Here is a 23483-nt window from a genome sequence, read left to right as displayed (position 1 = left end):
AGAGGTCCATCCTTGATAATGCGATGGTTGCCATTGAAATTGTACACTTCATGAAATCTAAAACCAGAGGCAAGATAGGTAATGTTGCTCTAAAGCTTGACATCAGTAAAGCTTATGACCGTATTGATTGGACATATCTTGAAGAGGTGATGATTAAGATGGGCTTCTCTCAACAATGGGTTAGGTGGGTTATGATGTGTGTCGAATCAGTAGATTACTCTGTGATTGTGAATGAAGAGATGGTTGGTCCTATCATTCCGGGACGTGGACTTCGATAGGGAGACCCTCTATCTCCATATCTCTTTATTATGTGTGCAGAAGGGCTCTCAGCTCTTATTAGAGAGGCAGAAGGGCGTGGTGACATACATGGAACTAAAATTTGCACGAATGCACCAATTATATCGCACCTCTTATTTGCCGATGACTGTTTTTTGTTCTTCAGGGCTAATGAACATGAAGCTCACACAATGAAAAATATTCTGGTAACTTACGAAGCAGCATCTGGTCAAGCCATTAGCCTCCCTAAGTCAGAAATTTTTTGTAGCAGGAATGTCCCGCAAACAGTCAAAAACAGAATGACCAACATTTTAGGTGTGCAAGCTGTGTTAGGCACAGGTAAATATCTTGGACTACCTTCTATGGTCGGTAGAAGCAAGAAGGCCACATTTAACTTCATCAAGGATAGAGTATGGCGGAAGATCAACTCGTGGAGCAGTAAATGTCTCTCAAAAGCGGGACGTGAAATCCTCATTAAATCAGTCTTGCAAGCTATCCCTTCTTACGTTATGAGCATTTTTCTTATTCCGACTTCACTCATTGATTCTATTGAAAAAATGATGAATTCTTTTTGGTGGGGACATGGTGGTGCAAATAATAGGGGTATTCATTGGCTGTCTTGGGAGAAGTTATCGGTTCATAAAAATAGCGGAGGGATGGGTTTTAAGGACCTTACGACGTTCAACCTTGCTATGCTGGGTAAACAAGGGTGGAAATTTCATGCAAATCCCAATAGTCTTGTCTCTCGCTTGTTTAAGGCCAGGTATTTCCCTCACAATAATTTTTTAGCATCTTCTGTTGGACATAATCCGAGCTTTGTGTGGAGGAGTATTCATAAGGCTAAATTTCTTGTTCGAGCTGGATCCCGATGGTGCATCGGCCCAGGGGCTGATATCCCTATTTTAGGTGAACCTTGGCTAAAGAATGGAGAGTGCATTTCAGTAGCTAATAATAATAATAATGTACAGCTTCTCCAACATGCAACAGTAGAGTATCTTATTGATAGCTCAACAAAAGAATGGAACCGTGATATAGTTAATACTTTATTTGATCAAGTGACAGCAGAGGCTATTTTTAAAACACCACTTGTTGAACAAGTTCACTCGGATAAGTTGGTGTGGAAAGCAGAGAAGAATGGTATTTACTCGGTTAGAAGTGCGTATCGTCTTTTTGTTGAGGAGCTTATAGACACCTCTCATCTTAAAAGACCGGGCTGTTGGTCTAGCATTTGGAGATTGAAGGTTCCTCCAAAGGTTAAAAATCTTGTGTGGCGAATATGTCGGGGATGCTTCCCAACTCGCGCGCGACTTAGAGATAAAGGAGTTCAATGTCCACCGAACTGTGTTGTGTGTGACGATAATTATGAAGATACTGTTCACATTTTATTCACATGTCCTTTGTCTATCCAAGTTTGGAGTGCGAGTGGCCTCTGGAATAGAGTTGAAGGTGCTGTTAACACAACTAGTACCGCACCAGAAACCATTTTTCTGCTACTGCAGCAGTTAAATTTGCAAGAAAGTGCTCGGATGGCGGCAATCATGTGGAGTTTATGGAAACACAGAAACCTCAAACTCTAGCAAAACACTACAGCGACATGTGCTCAAATAGTAGAAAAAGCTATGCAACTGCTTGATGCGTGGGTGCAGGCCAATAACAGTAACATGTTAACACCGAATTCTGCAGATATGGCAGCAACAGAACATGGTAATTCGGCCGAATCCAGCAGAAGCTCGGCCGGGCTGATGGCGTGTAAGTGGGAGAAACCGACACAAGGGAGGTACAAGTGTAACATTGACGCGTCGTTCACGACTCAATTTAATCGAGTCGGTATTGGCATGTGCATCCGCGACGACGAAGGTAGATTTGTGCTCGCAAAAACCATATGGAAATCACCGATATGTAATGTGGATTTAGGCGAGGCGCTCGGTCTTTTGCATGCTATCCGGTGGATTCAAAATCTGCAAATTGATAGTGTGGACTTTGCTATGGATGCCAAAAATGTTGTTGTTCAATTCCATAATGAAGGGAGTGTTTTAACAGAGGTGGGGGATGTGGTAGAGGAATGCAAACGTCTATTTAGTTTATATTTTGAAAACTCTCGTGTTGAGTTTACTAAGAGACAAGCGAATGAGGTAGCTCATGCTCTTGCAAGGGTAGCCCCATCTCTAGCTAGCTCTAATATTTTCATTGATGTACCAACATGTATTCATGATTTAGTTACGAATGAAATGCTATAAGCAACCTTTATGTTAAAAAAAAAAAAGATGGTGCCTGGTGGTATGATTTTGCAATTTATAGGTTTGGTGTAGCTAAAAAAGGAAAAACCTAAGATGTGGCATGCAGTGATGCACAAGTTCTTTTGACTTAAAGAGGTGGCACCATATAAATGTGCAATAACTTACTCATGCACCTAAACTTCAAATGTTTTGATTATAGAATAAAATTACAACCTCGCAGTAGAATGTTGTGCGTGCCTTAAAATCTCAAGTTATTCTATTATTGTTTGATTGAATAAGAGATTCATAATTCACAACATTGTAGATAGGTGTGTGTTTGTTTTTAAGGTTGAATCAGATGTATTCTGGTATTTAAAAGTTAGAACATATGAACTGTTGAACAAGGAATACGCGGCCTTTCAAGTTGCATATTCTTAGTTTCTTACTTTGTGGTTTTAAATTACGGATACAATCCAAATCTTAATATTGTTGCAAAATGCGAGTAAATACAGCCGGTATAATCACAATTGTGGTTGCAATTCTATTACATAGAGAGCCCCTCAAAACCTTTATAACAACTATAGTTACAATTGCAAACTTCAATTTAGAACTAGTATTATTGAACGATTATTAAACTTCAATTACAAAAAAGAAAGCATCAAAACCAAAACAATAACTTTAAAAAATAAGAACAATATTAATTTTCTTAAATCCCACCAAACTTTTCCCAATGACTAGCCAAGTGAGCCAGAGATTTTATTGAAGAACCATCATCTTTCAATGCATTAGCAGCAGAATCTTTCAAACTCTTCATTCTTTCACGCATTCCTTTACCTTCTTCACCTTCCATCACACACTTAATCACTTCTGCAATTTTCTCCTTTTCTACAATCTCATCATCTTCATATTTCAACCTTATTGCCACTTTAAGACCATCACTTAACATAACAGCATTCATTGCTTGTTCTGCAAACAAAGCCCAAGCTACTATTGGCACCCCCTCTTGTATACTCTCCAAAACTGAATTCCAACCACAATGACTTAAAAATCCACCAACTGAATTTTGCTTAAGTATTTCAATTTGAGGTGCCCATGATGGCAAAATAAAACCTTTTTCTTTTGTTCTTTCCAAAAACCCATTTGGCAAAAACTTCAAAGGATCAACATCATTTGAATTTTCTAAGTAAGCAGCATTAACAGAATCACTTGGTGCTCTCACAACCCAAATGAATCTTTGACCACTCAACTCCAAACCAAAAGCTAGTTCATTGATTTGTCTTTGAGAAAGTGTTCCACCACTTCCAAAAGAAACATACAAAACAGAATTTTGAGGTTGTTTTTTTAACCATTTCAAACATTCAAACTCATCAAAAACATCATCATTATTACTTGATCCTATTTGTGTAATAGGCCCAACAGGAAAAAAACTGATTTTTCCATGACCCTTTTGTTCCAATGCTTCAATAACACTTGATTCTAATTCAAAGAAGCTATTAAAAATGATTCCATCAACCAAATACATACCTTTCGCACGTTGAAGATACTTCTTGTATGCTTCACTTGATCTATTTTTTGTTGGTGTTGGAAGATCAATACCATTGATTGGTACACATCCTAGCAACCCTATAGGTTCTTGTAAATCTTTGTATTCACATGAAACTTGTTCATCAAGTTTTGGCATTTCCAAAACAAGTGATAGTACAAAAGCATTACTAGGGAAGTAAAGGTAAGACAAAGAATTGAACTCTTTTGCAAAATCAAGTGCTTCAAATGCAAAAGCATCAGCAATTATAGCAACTAAAGGTGATTTTGAATTCAAGGTTTTTAAGGCTTGATGAATTGATGGTAAAGAGAGTGTAACAGTGAGCTGAATTAGGATTCCAGGATATGCTCCTTGAGGTACATCTTGTTTGTTGATTGGTGGAAGAAAAATTGAGTTTATGTTTGGTGGAATTGTTTCAAGATATGATTTTGATGAATCAGGTGGTGACCCAAGTGAGGGAATGATACAAGTTACATGAAAATTTGGGTGATTTTTGACTAATCTTTTGGTGAATTCTAATATTGGAACTAAGTGGCTGAAACCTGGACTTGGAATAACAGCTATGTGAGTTTTTCTTGCCATTGGAATGGATTACGTACAATAGTTGTTTGGCTTATAAGTTTGTGAAAAGTTTGTATGCGGTTGTTCTCTGTTTATGATTATGATCCTAGAAATGTGTTTTTATATATAGTGAAGTATATGTATTAGTCAATTTTGGTTTTTGAAGCATAAAGTTCAATTCTATAACATGCATATAGAAAATTGGTTTGAATATAGGAGAGATCAAGTTAAACTTTGCATTATGTCATATATGCCAGTCTAAGACACATATCATATTATCATTTTTAAATAAGTAAATTGAGCTATCTTTAAATAAATTAATGTGTTAATGATAAATCAATATGAAATTATATTCTATTTTAATATTTAACAAGATATTTTAGAGAACAATTTTGTTAATTTTGTTAATGGAAGAGAATATTACTTTATATGATATTATATTTCAACTCTAATTTATGTATTTTTTTTTTATTGTGAGGATATAATAACTCTAATTTATGTATAATGTTACATTTAAAATATATTTAACATATAATTATGATTTAAAATATCCTTAATATATTCTATTTTTTAGAATTGATCTTCGAACTAGATTAAGTCTGATTTTGGAAAATAAAACATAGACTACTTTAAAACAGATGTTAGCATCACTTTTAACTACAAGTATACACTTCCTTAAAAAAGAAAATCTTTTGTGGCAATCTACAAGTCTTGTACGTAATTTATGGATGACACAAGAGGCAAAAGTTGTCTTCTCTTGTTCATGTGTGTTTGACTGTTACATCACACCTAATAAAGGATGTATATGATGATGTAAGTGCATGAATATGCATTCAACTATAAACATATATTTATCAAGTTATATTTAGTATTTTGTGTCAAAAAAAAAAGTTATATTAGTATTTTCTACTAATGCTAATGGTGTCCATGTGCATGTGCCTCTTCATTTAGCATTTAGCATTTGATAGTGTAGTTGTTGGTTAGGTTACTTTTCTTTGGGACCCTATATCTTAATCGAAATTTAGATGCTTGGACGAATTTCTTGCTTTCAATAAATTTCTTAAGGGCTTTGTCAAAACAAAAAAAAAAAAAAATTCTTAAGGGTTATACAGGAATAAGAAGTTTCCTAAAAGCACATGTTTAGAAATTTGAGAAAAACCAAGAAAAGAATGTTGTGTTGAATATACTATTTTTTAAATTTTTAAAGAGTTGACGACATTATTTTTACAATATTATTATTATATTTGATATTTTAGACGGTTGTTAAACTTTTTTTCCTGGACAGATATATATATATATTTTTTGAAACAGCAAAGTATTATTAATAATAACCGGTCTTTGTATTTGAACAGATATGTTACATAAAGACATGTTATATAGTCTCAGTTCCATGAAGGACTTCTGTCCTATCTCATTATGCAATGTATTATGTAAAACAGAAATGTTGGTGATCTATCTTTTTTTTTGGAATTTGTTTGTGATCTATCTTAGATAATGCACTTATTGCAATAGAAATAATTTACTATTTAAAGCGCAGGTCTGGGGTGCTAAAGAGGAACTAGCTCTCAAAGTTGATATTAGCAAGACATATGATAATGGGGATTCTTGAAGGGTGTGTCTGGTTGTGAGAAGAAAGACAAAAGAGAGAAAGAGGTGAGAAAGAGTATGAGAAGAAAGAGATAAATGAGAAATATGATAGATTTGATTTGCTGTTTGGTATAAGTGAATGAAAAGAGAAAAAGAAGAGAGAATTGTATATGAATTTCAATAAAAATAAATATTTAATCTTCTTTAATAAAATTAATTGAGTAATTTAATATATATATATATATATATATATATATGGGGAGGATCAAATTACACCGGTGTAATATTTGAGTAATGTTACACCGCTCAATAACGCTTCAACGAATACAAATTTTACAAAATCCACCGTTGGATTAAAAGTTTATATCATATAGATCATCCATGTTCAATTTTACAAAAATCTAAAATCGTTTGATATGTTATTGAGATCGATCAAGATTAACGCTTTATGTGTTTTTATTGAATACCGTTAAGCTTGATCAATCTTAATTAAAAAAAGTGAAGGTTGGGTGGTTTATAAGTGAGAGGATCCATAAACCTAATGCTTTAAGGTTTTGGGTAAAAGTGTGGTGTCCAACTCACTTGTATAGTTGTTCTAAGCCCAATGTGGATGATACCCTGTTGCCCCCTCGTGACCCAACAAAGATATCAGATTCGATGATTCAACGAAGGGTTCGACTCGCTCCTTGTATCGAAAGTTTTCCTAACAACGGAGGTGAATAGGTGGCGTGTCCTGTTGAGTGTAGCGGCAACGAAGATACAAGTGTATGTGGAAGAAACTCCCGCTTGTGGGGAAACATAAAATAATTGAATGACTCACACTTGATGGGAAGATTGTTGTGGCAAGTGTGGGGTGAATTAAGTTCCACATTGCTTAACTAAGTGGAGGTTGGACACTCTATAAATGAGAAGACCCATAAATCTAATGCCTTAAGGTTTTGGTTTAAAGTGTGGTGTCTTACTCACTTGTATATTTGTTCTGAGCTCAATGTACGTAGATGATTCCCTAGTTACCCCCTTGTCACCCAATAGTGGTATAAGAGCCGATGGTTCGACGAATGGTTCGACTGGCTCCTTGTATTGAAAGTCTTCTTGACAATGGTGGTCAGGCAGGGTGCCCCGTTGAGTGTAGCGACAACGGCGATGCAAGTATATGAATGAAAGCAAAGCTCCCGCTTGAGGAGGATCACAATGAATTGAATGACTCACACTTGAGTGAGAGATTGTTGTGGCAAGTGTAAAGTGGGTTAAGTCCCACATTGCTCTAAAATGTGAAGGTTGAACACTTTATAAGTGTGAGGATCCATAAATCTAACGCTTTAAGATTTTAAATAAAAATGTGATGTCCAACTCACATGTATAATTGCTCTAAAGATCTTTATAAATGTGGTGTCCAACCTCATGACCCAATATTTCAAACCGAGTTCAGAAGATATTTTCCGTTGATTGATACACAACCCGGAATTTGAATTGGTTCATGAAGGTCTTTGAATTGAGTAGTAGGTACTTATGGGGCCCAATAAGAAAAAAAATCATTGTTCTCTAGTCCTATCAATAAAATCTAGATGGCAAGAATTTCAAAAGATCATGATCATTATTCGTTTGTGAATTATTATATAATATATAATTTTTGCGCTCTTCCGTGATTCTCACGCTTCTTGTTAGTTTTTAATTCTGTTTTTCCATTATTCAAGCAGCAGATAATGTTATAAAATGAGAAATTCAGGATAAATTTTGAAATCCACCATCCTTTACTTAAATAGCGGATTAATTGATGGTCAAATCTTCTACATCAATCAAATACCTACCAAATAACCAATTTTAATTGACCACTTAAACGACCATACATCACATTGACCAATAGAAAGTAGCCAAAAGTAAATTATTTTCTTAATCGTATTCATTTACTGGTGCTTGGCACGAGATCTATGCTAGTTAAAAATATTCAACAACTTTTTGTAATTGTAACATTCTATTATCTAGATGGATCAAAAATTATAATTTAAGAAATTAATGTGATTATTTACTCTTGACAAAAAAGAAAAAAGAAAAAAGGAGATATGCCAGCCTGAGTTAGTAGGAGATAAATTAAAGAATATATCTACAATAATCGTAAAGATATATTATTTGAAGCACCAATCTATAATTTATATATTTGAGAGTTTCTCTCTCATGAGCCAAATCCAATGTGTCAACCTTTCAATAATCAAAACTTTCATTAATCCAATGTGGCAACTTATGAAAACACTAAATCATATGTGTCATCTTCTCTTAACTTTAAACCAATGTCCAATTTATAGAAAACTTTACTGAGAAATACACGGTTCGATTCTCACAAACAACGAAAAACCTATTTTTATGACATTTTATTTTAAACTCAATTGTTATTAACAATTTAATGTACTTAGAATCCATATATAGCAATCATTATTTTATTTTTTGGTAGGTAGCGATCATTATTTCAATAATATAATTTGTATAATATAAAATAAGGTATAATTAAGTGTATCGTACAATATATTAAATATTTTGAAAAAACTAATACTTAAATATATAAATTATAGATTTTATAAAAAAAATAATCTATCAAAAAAAAAATTATTCTGAATAATTGCATATAATATAGTTTTTTAGTTAAACATATAATATTTAATTGGTTAATTGTTGAAATGTAGTAAAAAATAATTTTTTTTTTTTTTTTTTGCTTTCATCACCAGTTTAATCTGGTTCGATAATCAGTTTTCGCATCAAGTTCGAATCCCTTCCCGATCACATATTTAATTGGTCACATTCTCTCTAAAATTGCTAATCGCTAATTATTTTTATGTGACCATTTCCCACATTTTAATTGCTAATTTTCTACGGATGTTTTAATACGGGACAAAGAGTTTTTTTTTGTATTTTCAATGATAACCTCTATTTATAAACCTGTATTTATACTCATATTAATACGGGAAACCAATTCTATTATAATTTTTACTAGAATTTATATTGACACCCATATTAATAAAAGTGTCTTTTTTGTAATTTATACGGGGCTAATATTTATACTCATATATATATATTAATACAAGTGCCAATTTTTTTTTGTGATTTACATGACCTATATTCATATATCAATACAAGATCCTTTTTTTTATAATTTCTACGGGGAAGGAAGAGAAATACACCGTGTTCTATCCCTTTAAAATTTCTAAATTTGTGTTGTTTTTCATATCTAAATAAAATAAATATAAAATTATTTCACAAGTAATTGGAAAAATAAAAATATCAAAATGAACGTCTATAATATAAAAATAAAAACCGTATATTAATATGGAGACATATTTTTTTTTAAAAAAAATTACGAGGACATATATTTATATGAGGACCTATATTTCGACCCATATACTAATACGATGACCAATTTTTTTGAAAGTTGTATGAGACTTATAATTATACTCATGTACGGGATTTTTTTTGTAATTTTTAAGGAGTTTTATTTCTACATATATTTTAATACGAGGTTTATTAATACGGGGTAGAGGGCCTATTTTTTTCTTTCTATGGAAACCTATATTTATACACATATTAATAGGGATACCTATATAAAATAAGGTATAATTAAGTGTGTCGTACAATATATTAAATATTTATACTCATATATTATTATATGTGCTAGATTTTTTGTGATTTATATGACCTATATTTATATTCATATATCAATACAATATCCTATTTTTTTATAATTTCTACGGGAAAGAGAGAGAAATCCACCGTGTTCTATCCCTTTTAAAATCTCTAAATTTGTATTGTTTTTATATTTAAATAAAATAAATATAAAGTTATTTCACAAGTAATTGGAAAAATAAAAATATCAAAATGAACGTCTATAATATAAAAATTAAAATCGTATTATTAATATGGAGACCTGTTTTTTTTTTAAAAAATTACGAGGACATATATTTATATGAGGACCTATATTTCGACCCATATAGTATATACTAATACAATGACCAATTTTTTTGAAAGTTGCACGAGACGTATAATTATACTCATGTACCGGATTTTTTTGTAATTTTTAAGGAGTAGTATTTCTAAGGATATTTTAATACGGGGTTTGTTAACAGTGGCGGATCCAGAAATTTTCGTTAGTGGGGGCTAGAAAATATTACAAAAATTTAACCTTTAAATTTAACCAATAGACAAAAGTTTGTTGATAATGAAATAAAAAATCTAAATGAGAAAGCTAACATGTGCCTAAGAGCATATTTCCTAAGGGTGCATGTTACGAAACTCAAAAAATTTAAAATAATACTTTTTAGAATTTAAAATAATACTTCTTTCAATACGAAACTTTTATTTTAAGTTTGGCTAAAATGTACTTTTGCCCCCCTATGTTTCGGAAACTTGCAATTTTGGTCCCCTATGTTTCAAAATAGCAATTCTAGCCCCCTATGTTTACTCCATTTTGCAAAAGGTCGATTTTGACCAAGTCAATGCTGATGTGGCAAGTCACTTAGGTGACTCAGCTGCCACATCACCTTTTTTTTTGGCATGTTTTTTTTGGCATGTTTATTCATTATATAACTTCTTGATAAAAAAATTCATCATAAAACTCATGAATTTAAAACACGTTAAGCATTCACCAAAAAAAATAAAAAATAAAATCATTCATTTAAAACTTAACCACACACCCAACATGAACGGTGCATAGAGCAAAGGAAACATTTGTGTAACTCAAAAAAACATAATCAAAATGACATAACAAGTCAAGTCATTACATATAAAAAGTCATCAATTCATTTCAACCAAAATAGAGGTTCAAGACACTTGCATAACACAAAAAAAAAAAAAAAAAGAAGACACTTGCATAATCAAAATAACATAACATGTCCATTATCAAAATGTCACTGACATATCAAGCCTTAACAGATTGTTGAGTCCCAATTGGATCAGCAGCATTAGTAAAAGCAGTTCGTGAAATTTATCGTGAAACTTACATATAGCATTCCTCTTCACGTATACAGACAAAAACTTGCCCTACCAACACTTTAATATTGTTCCACCAACAAAAAGAAAACAATAAACTCATGGTATATAGACAAAAGAAAACTTACTTTAAGACATATTTATCAGGAATCTTCATGTTACTTGCAGTCTTCATCTCCAAAACAAAATCAAATTGCTGTTCTTTAGGGTTTAAAATTGAAAGAACAAAAAGTTAGGGTTCAATAATTTGCATCTTGCAATTTGGAAAAATAGAATATGAGAAGCGTGTACTGTGTTTCCTATTTTTGGATATAATATATAGCATTAAGTTTTTTTTGTTTTTTTGATACAAAGAAGATTTTCTCATTATTTTTTTTAAAATAATAACATGCCAAAAAAAAAAGGTGATGTGGCAGCTGAGTCACCTAAGTGACTTGCCACATCAGCATTGACTTGGTCAAAATCGACCTTTTGCAAAAGGGAGTAAATATAGGGGGCTAGAATTGCTATTTTGAAACATAGGGGGCCAAAATTGCAAGTTTCCGAAACATAGGGGACCAAAAGTGCATTTTAGCCTTTAAGTTTTTTAACATGTGTTCTTAGGACACATGAAACACATGTTAGCAAGATCCAAATCTAAATTTTAAAAATCAAATGAGAAGTAATAACAAAATGAAGAGAAAAATAAGAGTTTTGTATTGCTCTCTTTTTAGAAGAGGCTACATACATAAAAATACAGATGCCTAATTTTTTTTTGTAATTTACATGAGACCAATTATACTCATATATGAATACAGAGTCCTGTTTTTTTTTTTGTAATTTCTACGGCAACGGGAGAGAAAATACATATTGTTTGACACGGGGAGCGGGAGATCACCTTCAAAAGTTGAAATTTTTTAATTTTAGCCTAATCAAAAGGATCCTGACATTAAGGAGCAACTAGATAGTCCAAACTAAGTTGGCATCACTAAAAAAATAAAATAAAAAATACTTACAAAAATAACAATAAAAAACCATAATTAAACTTAAAAAACTAATATTTTAACTAATTGACTTTAAACTTAATCATATACACTAATCTAATTTTGTACAATTAAATATAAACTTTTAATAATTCATATTTTTCATTGAATATTAACCCGTGCATTGCACGGGTCGGTTATACTAGTTTACTATAAATATTTATTTTTTTCTTCATGTAACCTAGTGGCTAGAAATTTAACCTTAAAGTGTCAAGGGTTCAAACCCCAACTTCTACATATAGAATGTGATATCCCTACTAACTGAGATAAGCTCGTGGGAATAATTTAATATAAATATTATTAAATAATAAATAATTAAATAAGTGTTTAGTCTCTCTCTCTTTCTATATATATATAGGGGGCATATCATATGAAAATGTCTTTTATATATGAGAACGGTGAGAATAATTATTAGCCTTTAGATAAAAAATCGACGGTTAATACTAAAATAGTCACTTAATGACTTATGGTGCACCTCGTTTCTCTTTGCTGAAAACAAAATCCTATTTTTTTCATGTTCGTCTTCTTTACTATTTTTTTAAACAATCTTCTTCAAAGTTCCATTTTTCTCTTTATGTGTCAGATTGAAAGTTATTTGTTGTGACTCTTTCTTCTGAATGGTGCACCGTGCACGACTTGATCAACTTATGCATAATAGAAGCTGCTCTGGATTAAATCCAATTTCATAAATTGGGGGTGGTTTTATTTTCTGTTGGTAAGTGATTTCAATTTTCTAGTATTTCCGCTTTCTTACCGACCAAATTATAGTTGTAGCTTAGTATATACTAAAACATTATAATGTTCACACACTGAAGATTTAAATGGAGAAAATAGAAGTTTGAATTCTACACCAAGTTTAGGTTGATATGATTCATGCAAATTATCAAATTTGTGATAACACACAAAAATATATCATATCTTAAAAATATTTATTTTTTTTGACAAATCTTAAAAATAAATTTATACTTTCATTAATATAGAATTATATTTACACGAATAACTATATATTAAACTTTCATTAATATAATTCTATATTAATATAGAATTATATTTACACGAATAACTAATGTAGATAGAAAGTTTCTATCTACAACCCTTCTTAAAACGTTTCATAAGCCGAATTTTTCAATTTTTCATTCTTTCATGAATATCTCTTCCTTCATCACCCTAAATCACTCTTGTTACAACCTCACCAATTTCTTCATTTTCCACTAGACCATTTTCATTTCCTTTTGGCCTAATTGCCACTCTTATCCCATCACTTAGTGTTAAGAATAATGGTGATTAGCTAGTAATTTCCATTAGTTAGTTGAAGTTTATATTAGTTTGTTAGAGTTTGTTATTAGGTAGTTAGTTAGTTAACGCTCAAATTGTTTTATATAAAAGTCACTATTGTACTATTTTTACTATCTTTTATCAAATATAAATCCTTACCATTTTTACTATCTCGAACACTTTCTAAAATTTTCTCCGAACCATGCAAATCTAAACACTTAGCAAACTGAATTTATTTTTTCTCACCAAATGTGGCCGTACAATAATTGGTATCCCATTCATGATACTGTTAAGACTACGGTTCCATCCACAATGACTCAAAAGACAAAACCCACCAATTGCATTGTCTAAGAATTTGTACTTGTGGGGACCAATAAGAAACAAAAAAAACCTTGTTCTTTAGTTCCTATAAATCCATATCGCAAAAACTTCAAAGGATCCATCATGATTATTATTCTTTTGTGAATTATTGGCAAAAATTTCAAAGGATCGATCATGATCATTATTCTTTTGTGAATTATTAGGAAATTTTTTTTGGCGCCCCATGTGCTTTTCGTTTGTTAATTTCAATTTTGCTCTTCTACTACTAAGTAGCAGATGTTATAAAACTGAAAAATTTCGGAGAAATTTTGAAATCCACCATTTACTACCTATCTATAGTGGGTATATGGCATTTTTCGTATAGTGCTACGTGGACGGCATCCGCTACTTAAATAGTAGATTAGTCGGTGGTCAAGTCTTCCGCATCAGTCAAAGGTCCATTAAGTGGGAGGCAGCCAAAATTTCTATAAAAGCCCTCATTCTCTTTGTTAGGAAATAACATAGCTGAAGATTAAAAATAAGTAGAGCGTAATCAACAACACAAGAATATAACATGGAAACTTCAAAGTCGGAGAAAAAACCACGATTGTTGTCGATACCAACAACCAGAGAGTAACATTATGTGAAAATTGTTACAAACGTAGACTATCCTCAACCATCTCACGACGGTTTGTCTTTGTCTTTGTCGTTTTTGGGTTCAACCACCATGCAATCTGCGATTTTATATCTGCAACACTAGCTACATATGAGTCCAGTCAAAACAAATTGTCTTAAATCCTCAACCAAAAGCTTCCATGGTTTCCTCATTTCCAATGCTCGTGTCCATGAAGTGTGTACTCTCTTGGCTGTTCTTTTCAATGTACTTTTGTGCATTCATAACTAGCACTTCTTCAATTGTTGGTTCTTCCCTTACAATATCATCATCTACTTCTTCATCTTTACAAAGTAGTGAAGAAGCAAGTGCTTTGTTGAAGTGGAAATCAAGTCTTGACAACCAAAGCCAAACCTTACTATCTTCATGGAATGGCAATAATTCATGCAACAACTGGCTTGGAATTACATGTGATGAAGATTCCATATATGTTACTTATGTAAATCTCACAAACTTGAGATTGAAAGGTACACTCAAAAGTCTTAACTTCACATCACTTCCAAATATTCTTACTCTTGATCTTAGTTTCAACTTCTTGAATGGAAGTATTCCTAACCATATTGGAATGTTGTCCAAACTTTCTTATCTTGATCTTAGTGACAATCTTCTCTTAGGAGAAATTCCATATGAAATAACACATTTGACTAATCTTCAAATTTTAGATTTGTCTCATAATTTTCTTAATGGTATCATTCCTAAAGGAATAGGTTCATTAAGGAATCTAAGAGAACTTCATATCTCATTTTCAAATCTAACTGGTAATATACCAATTTCAATAGGGAACTTGTCCTTCTTGTCACACTTGCATTTAGAAAGAAACAAACTTTCTGGAGAAATCCCACCTACTATTGGAAAATTAACAAAGATAAAAAATCTATATCTTCATGACAATAACCTTTCTGGATCAATTCCTCGAGAAATTGGGAAGTTATTACAGATGAAAAAATTATTTCTTTTCGATAATAATATTTATGGATCTATTCCTCGTGAAATCGGGAAATTGTTGAACATGACAAATCTACTTCTTGACAACAATAATCTTTATGGTTCCATTCCTAGTGAAATCGGAATGATAAGATCTATGAAAGACATTGATTTGTCAAATAATAGTCTCTCTGGTAAAATCCCGGCTACAATTGGAAACTGGAGCAATTTACGATATCTTGGCTTTGGTGGAAACCACCTCAGTGGGAAAATTCCGAAGGAATTGAATATGCTTGCTTCTAGTAATTTGCAAGATTTCCATGTCTATGATAATAATTTAATTGATCAGATGCCTTATAACATTTGTCGTGGCGGAAAGCTGGAATACGTTAGTGCTTTTAATAACCATTTTACAGGGTCAGTTCTAAAGAGTTTGAAGAATTGTTCTAGCCTTATTAGACTTAGGCTTGAACATAACTATTTTGATGGAAACATAACTGATGATTTTGGTGTATACCCAAATTTGATGTTTTTGGGATTGGATGACAATAATTTTTATGGCCACCTTTCATCAAACTGGGGAAAGTTTCATAACTTGACACACATTCACATCTCCAAAAATAATATCTCAGGTTGTATACCACCCGAACTCGGTGAAGCACCTAGCCTATATTCAATTGACTTATCTTCAAACCATATTACAGGAAAGATACCAAAAGAGTTAGGCAATTTGACTATGTTGGGAAGACTCTTTTTAAGCAACAACAATCTTTCTGGTAATATTCATGTACAATTAACATTATTAAAGGGACTTGAAATCTTAGATGTTGCAGCAAATAATCTAAGTGGTTTCATCACAAAAGACCTTTTCAGTTTTCCTAAATTATTGAACTTAAATTTGAGCCATAACAAATTCAGAGGAAATATTCCTGTTGAGTTTGGAAATTTTAAAGTCCTTCAAATTCTTGATCTTAGTGGAAATTTTTTGGATGGAACCATACCACCAATGCTTGGAAAGCTGAAATACTTAGAAACATTGAATATTTCACATAACAATCTTTCTGGTTTCATCCCCACTTCCTTGGATCAAATGATTAGTTTGTGGTTGGTTGATATATCATATAACCAGTTGAAAGGTCCACTTCCAAATATGCGAGCATTCAATAACGCTACATTTGAAGTGTTGAGAAATAATACAGGCTTGTGCGGTAATGTTTCTGGCTTGAAGCCCTGCATAAAACCAACTAGTGGATCTCATAATAATAAGACTAAGAAGGTGATTTTTTTCATAGTTTTACCTCTAGCACTAGGAACTCTAATGCTAGCGATCGTTTGTTTCAAGTTCTCGTATTGTTTCTACCATTCGTCAACCATAAGAGAAGACCAGGTTGAAAGAAACATCACTACTAGAAAAATCTTAAATACCGACGGGCAAAATCTGTCTCTAAAATGCCAATATTCCGTCACTAAGCATGTTAGAGACAGAATTAGAGACCGATTTGATTCTGTCTTTAATTTCCTCGTCTCTAAACTATCAGAGACGGATTTTATATTCCGTCTCTGATTGGGGACAGAATTTATCTGTCACTATCAAATAAACATCTGTCTCTAAACATTGAATTCAAAACATAATAAATCCGTCTCTAATGGAGACAAAATTGTCCGTCTCTAAATTCAAATAATACTGTCTCAAAAATTCCGTCTCTAAGCATAGAATTCCGTCTCCATATTGACAAAACACATTTATACAATTAAATGCTTATACAATTTTTCAAATATTAATTTTTATCTACTATATGTAATTTATATAATTCTTGAATGTGAGAAAATCAAATTTCGATTGACACCAAATGTATGTCATTCTTACAAAGTATCAAGTGCACCACTACTGCACTAAATATAATATCAAACCTAAAATTGTCAAAGACACAAAAATTCATATAATTGATTTAACAAAAATACATAAAAGAAAGTAACTAAAGCTAATCTTCATCATCCATCACATCATTTTCATTAGCATCGATCTCATAATTTTCCTTATCACCTTCTCTTTCAAGTTGAACAGGAGAGTTTTGATTAATACTAGGCACAAACCTTCCAAAAATCTGCTCACAATGCTCCATCTTTTGTTTTAACATTTCTTGTTCAAGATTATTTTGCTCAAGTTCAACGATTAATGCTTCAATCTTAGCCTCCGTAGCAGCAACTTTATCTGACTGTACCACATGAGTAGAAATTGAAGGAGAAAATTTCAAAGATTCTTTGATAGTGGCAGCTTGAGATCCCCAATCCAAATATGTGTCCCTTCTTGTTAATGCCTCCAACAACTTCCATGTATATACTATCATCAGATTGTTGGTTACTACCCTCACCTATTTGAGAATTTCTCTCAAACAATTTAATTTGGTAACTTTCCTGAAAAATTGTAACTATTAGTATATTATTTACATTGCTAAAAGTTATAACTTAAACAAGATTAGTTTATACTTACAGCTATAAGAGCTTGTTCTTTGTTAAACCACTCATTTGATTTTTCCTTTGGTTTATGCATTCTCTGATAAACCTCAAAACATGTTGGCTCTCTATTCAATTTCATCCTCTAAAACAATAACCAACATAAATTTAGTATAATATGTTTAAATTGAAATTCACTAAAGCAGATTTACTACTAACCATTTTTTTGGCATGTTCTCTGGCAGAAATGGATCCTCCACTGTGCACATTATGTCCAGCTCGAGACTTTCTGTTTTGTGTATTAATCTTAGAAATATTTTGCCAAGTTTCACCGTTCCATTGATCCCTTAATTCTTTTAAATTATCTTCATCAATCCATTCACCTTTATCTTTACCGCTACGAACCTTGAACAAAGCATTTTCCAGGGCCAATGTTCCCCTACTATTAAAGCTTTTTTAATGCTAGCTTCATCCTTTTCAAGCCATTTGTATTTGGCCTACAAACAAACAATACAAATAGTAGTGTAAAAGTTGCAAACACAATCTGTCATATGATAAGCATAGCCTGTATACAATTTTAATAGCATATATACAAATCTACACTCCAATAGAAACAACGATAAATTTAATAGCATATAAACACAATCTGTAATATGACAAGCATAACCTCAATGAAAAAATAAACAAGATTATCAATGAAAAAATAAACAAGATTATCAATTGGATCCCATAATGAAACACAACCAGCACACCTCAATTACTTAATAAAATGACCTTAAAGTCTTCAAATCAAAAATCTTGTGTGGTCGAATCAACAGCACTCCAACATGACCATGCACCTTGAAAATTTTCTTTGAAGATTTTCGTAATAGCACCCCTCACTGTAGATTTGGGTTCGAAGCTGAAAGTATCAGAAAAATTACAATAAGATGCAATTTCAAACATATATGGATATAATTCTATGTAATTTCAAACATAAATCATGTAAACTAATTCAAGTTCACAAGCCTCGTTTCATACACATTTTTATTTAATAATCAATAGAAACTAACTTAGAACAGAACCAAGAAACTAATAAAAGAAATATAACCATAATATAGCATTAGATACACATACTAAACATAATTTCTTGTAGACAACATATACCCAAAAAATAGGGCTAAATGTAATCCATTAAAATTCAAGTGAACACAACCATAATAACACATCATTGATAAGTTACTATGACTCAATTACATTTTCTCTTCTAAAATCAAGTGGAATATCCAGCACAACAACAAAATCATATACATGTTGATTGTTGAGCCAAAGCCGAAATTAAAATTGTAAAACTATTTTGAATGACATGGTAACTGTAGTATAAACAATCACTCTTGCAATAAGTTACCAATTACTTGTAGCTAAGCAAGGGATATGTGAACTCTTTTTCCTCCTATTGGTAGCTTTTGAGGCTCGGACATTAACTTAACCTTAGATAAACTGCTCAAAAATAGAATCAAAACCAATAAAATAAAATACATAAACTAAAAAGTGACATACATGACGGATCAATCTAAAAAATGACTGATATGGCAGTCCAGGTCATGGATTTGCTAAAAAAATAATCAGCAATTAAACAAGGAAACACTAGGACTGATATGTGGTGGCTGAACCTAAGTTATGTTCATGCAAGTCCCTTGGCTTTAAGTGAACATGTATGCTCCAACCCTTTTCTTTATAGTTGTATGTCATTTTTAAATTGGAGGTTTCAAGGGTCTACATGGACTTTGTTTTCACATTCTGCATTTTTGTCATAATCTTTCTTATTGTATACCATCTAATACATGTCTTGTATATCTTAGTCAAAATTTCACTCTGAAAGTAAGACCTAAATTATACTCAACAGTTCAAGTATAAAAATTTTACATTCTGCATTTTTAGATTAGCAAATATCTTAGTCTTAACTCTTAAAATAAAACAATTTAAGAGAAATTGAAGACAACATCTCACAGAACAAGTGATGTTTAATATGTAATGGGAGAGTTGAGGTTCATGTGTTCTGTATGGTGGTACTAAATTCAATTGAACTCAAAAACCTAACTAAAAAGATTAACCAGAAAGAACCCATGAATCAAACCCTAAAATGAAGAATACATAAATTGAACACATAAACTCAAAATCCTAAATCATAGTAATCAAAATATCAAAAAATTAACATAAACCCAGAAATTGAAGACAAAAATCAATTAACAGTTGAAGAATCCACATCCAAATTGCGACTAACACACATACAGAGAGAGAGAGAGAGAGAGAGAGAGATGTAGAGGGAGAGAAAGAGCGAAAGAGAACAGTGAAACCTACGATGAAGAGCAGCAAGGGCGGCGATGAGAGTATCTACGGCGGCGATGATAGACATGGGGCTGCGAGAGATAGAAGTATGATAGTTTTTGTTTTTGACTGAAATAAAAAGGGGAAAATATTTGAGGGAGATAACAGAGGGAATGAAAATTTCGGTTCCCTCTCCTTTAAGACTTTCTTTGTTTTCAATTATCCCTCTCTTTTTTTTTTAAAGAATTGTACCTCTGTTATTATTATTATTAATTATTAATTATTTATTATTATATTAAGAGTTTATTTGTTTTCAATTGTCCCTTTGTTTTCAACATTTCACTTGTTTGAGAGGGAATTCAAAGGATAATGGAAAAATCAATTAAAATTATTTTTATGTCTTCCTATAAAATTATTTCAAAAAATAAAATAAAAATGTACTCCAAATTATCATGTTTTAATTTTTCTTAATAAGTATGATTTTTATTTTTTCGTTTATAATTTGGGACAAAGGGAAAAGAAAATATTTGAATTTAACAAGACAGACGCTAAGTTGTATTTTTTTATTTTTGCAAGGCAAACACCTTGACAGAGTGAGGATTAGTGAGCGATAACTTGATATAATGGTCGTGACGGAGCAATGGTGTGAAGGGTGAAAACGAGAGGAAGCGGTGGACTAGTGTGAAGTGGGCAAAAAGTGACTTAGGGTTAAAAAAAAAAGAAGATAATTTTGTCTAATGAAATAATATAATTAGTTTGGCCGGACAATGAAGAAAAAATCTCTTAAAATTCTAAATAAATGTCTAGGCGGCAAAAAATTGGCGCAAAATGAAATAGTATTGTGTTAATTTAATATAGACAACAATATACGGAGACAGATTTTTTCCGTCTCTAACAAAATTTTGACTATTTTAATAACAAGTTGACCGATTAGAGACAGATACAGAGACGGAAAACATTAGACACGGCTAAAGTTTGTCTCTAAAATCCGTCTCCAACTATTGTTATCTATTTATAATTAAAGAAATAATCAAGTAGAGACGAATTTAGAGACAGAATGATTTAGAGACAGAATATTCCGTCTCTAACATCGGTCACTAGTACATATATTTTATTTTTCGTCTCTGATTGTTTTTTTCGGTCTCTAATTTCGTCTCTAACAGAGAAGAAATAACTTCCGTCTCTAAATTCCGTCGATATTTGAACTTTTTCTAGTAGTGCATCATTGCTCCTAAAAATGTATTAACAATATGGAGTTTTGATGGAAAAATGGTGTATGAGAACATTATTGAAGCCACAGAAGAGTTTGATGACAAACATCTCATTGGAGTAGGAGCGCATGGTAGTGTTTACAAAGCAAAGTTGCAGTCAGGTCAAGTTGTTGCTGTTAAAAAACTCCATTCGGTGGCAGATGCAGAAAACCCCAATCTAAAATCATTCACAAATGAGATCCAAGCTCTAACAGAAATTCGGCATCGCAACATTGTGAAGCTATATGGATTTTGTTCACATTCACACCTGTCATTTTTGGTTTACGAGTTCATGGAGAAAGGTAGTTTGGAAAAGATTTTGAAAGATGACGAGGAAGCAATTGCATTTGATTGGAATAAGAGGGTGAATGTTATTAAAGATGTAGCTAATGCTTTATGCTACATGCACCATGATTGCTCCCCTCCGATTGTTCATCGAGATATATCAAACAAGAACATTCTTCTGGATTTAGAATATGTGGCTCGTGTCTCCGACTTTGGAACAGCTAAGCTTCTTAATCCTAATTCATCCAATTGGACCTCTTTTGCAGGCACCTTTGGATATGCTGCTCCAGGTTAATTTTCTTTCTATAGACTAATTAATTATGATATTACACACTTGTAATTTGGAACTTGGAACTTGCAACTTGTCTTTGCTAATCATATTTCGCCGTCCTAAAATAAGTATCGCAGTTTGTCTGTATACATTATTCACATAACCATCTTTTTATAATTTTTAATGATAAATAACTAAAGATATTACTGATCAAAGTTATGAACCGATCAACTGCATCACTTATTTTACAACGAGGATATAGGAATATAACTACTTCATAATTCTCTTCCTCTTTTGATTTGGCACAGAACTTGCATACACAATGGAAGTGAATGAGAAAAATGATGTGTATAGTTTTGGAGTATTAGCACTGGAAATACTTTTTGGAAAACACCCTGGAGATATTGTATCTAATTCTTTACAATGGATTATCATGGGATCCACACTTGATAGTATGCCATTGATGAATAAGTTGGATCAACGTCTCTCTCGTCCGGTGAATCATCGACAAACTAAGGAGTTAGTATGCATTGCAAAGACAACAATTTCTTGTTTGGTTGATAGTCCACAATCTCGCCCTACCATGGAGCAGGTTTCTAGGGAGCTTTTAAGTGTGTAGTCTTCTTCAATGGATATATGCTTAAATGTTACTTCTTCTACTTAGTTTTTGTGTTTTTGTAAACTTTTTTTTTTTCCAATGTCCGTTTTATTTTGTTATTTTAGAATTTTTAGATGTGCTATCATTTTGAATAATATTTTAATGTGGTTTTGATTAGATTTTTTATTATATTTTATAAGAAAATTGTTGGTGTCAAGACATAAATTTTATTTTTTTAACGCAAGAGTATAAATTTAAAAACGAACAACTAACTTAACTAGAGTATCTTTCAACAACCCTTCCATCCACAATGACTTAAAAACCACCGATTGCATTGTGACTAAGAATTTGAACTTGTGGGGCCTCATAAGGAACCAAAAAACCTTGTTCTTTAGTCCTATCAATAAACTCATATGGCAAAAACTTCAAAGAATCATGATCATCATTGGTTAAGGAAGCGCAGAATTACGTGTAGAGTTCAGTGACTTGAACTGCAAGAAAGAGGAATGCATAATAATAAAATGAGTTATTGTTATAGGTAAAGTTAAAGGAATCTGAATAGGTTGAGTAATGAGTGTAATAGTGTTGTAGTAATGTGAAGGGGTTGTGTAAATTATTGATAGGTATCTAGCTAGGTAGGTGAATCTGAAACCAAGGAAGGGTCTGAATGAAATTCGGACCCTTATGTGTGAATTTAAATTTGAACCAATCGTAAATCTGTTAACCGAAAAACCCACTAATGATCCAATCCAAATTCCAAAATGCCCAGGATAAGGGGTGATTAATGCACCATTTTATTAATTTCTCCAACTCTTATTTGTTTTTTTTTTTTTACGCATTTTGTTACTAGCTGTCATTTAAGGATTTGTTTTCATTTGTTGCAATCCGATATCCTTCCATATAGCCTTGACTGTTAATTGATTTTGATTTGTTTCAGATTCGAGATGCATCAGAGACATTTGGATTTTTT

General features: G+C 32.1%; 3 protein-coding genes and 1 long non-coding RNA gene across 7 annotated transcripts; 2 read left to right on the top strand and 2 right to left on the bottom strand.

The window, feature by feature from the left end:
- The first annotated feature begins 1895 nt into the window (after nt 1–1895).
- Nucleotides 1896–2513, top strand: LOC123892036. Its single transcript, XM_045941888.1, has one exon. It carries the CDS (start codon nt 1896–1898, stop codon nt 2511–2513), a length of 618 nt encoding a protein of 205 aa, XP_045797844.1.
- A 563-nt stretch (nt 2514–3076) lies between these two features.
- Nucleotides 3077–4814, bottom strand: LOC123892408 (hydroquinone glucosyltransferase-like). Its single transcript, XM_045942192.1, has one exon. The coding sequence runs from the start codon at nt 4615–4617 to the stop codon at nt 3199–3201; it is 1419 nt and encodes a 472-aa protein (XP_045798148.1). The 5' UTR covers nt 4618–4814; the 3' UTR covers nt 3077–3198.
- A 9461-nt stretch (nt 4815–14275) lies between these two features.
- Nucleotides 14276–22586, top strand: LOC123888270 (MDIS1-interacting receptor like kinase 2-like). Its single transcript, XM_045937271.1, has 3 exons — nt 14276–16754; nt 21341–21934; nt 22224–22586. Exons 1-3 carry the CDS (start codon nt 14567–14569, stop codon nt 22532–22534), a joined length of 3093 nt encoding a protein of 1030 aa, XP_045793227.1. The 5' UTR covers nt 14276–14566; the 3' UTR covers nt 22535–22586.
- On the bottom strand, nt 17170–20335 carry LOC123888272. 4 transcript variants are annotated; one of them, XR_006802034.1, is made up of 6 exons: nt 20143–20330; nt 19190–19281; nt 18577–18703; nt 18022–18299; nt 17840–17947; nt 17170–17763 (listed from the first exon to the last, which is right to left on the bottom strand). It is a non-coding gene; the product is annotated as an uncharacterized LOC123888272 (long non-coding RNA). The 4 variants fall into 4 exon arrangements; XR_006802033.1 differs by having other exon boundaries at nt 18022–18703; nt 19197–19281; nt 20143–20335; XR_006802032.1 differs by lacking the exon at nt 19190–19281 and having other exon boundaries at nt 18555–18703; nt 20143–20328.
- Nucleotides 22587–23483: the final 897 nt, after the last annotated feature.

This window comes from Trifolium pratense, linkage group LG6, assembly GCF_020283565.1.
Source record: "Trifolium pratense cultivar HEN17-A07 linkage group LG6, ARS_RC_1.1, whole genome shotgun sequence".
In the NCBI taxonomy this organism is placed as follows: domain Eukaryota; kingdom Viridiplantae; phylum Streptophyta; class Magnoliopsida; order Fabales; family Fabaceae; genus Trifolium; species Trifolium pratense.
This window is presented reverse-complemented; position numbering and strand designations above follow the sequence as displayed.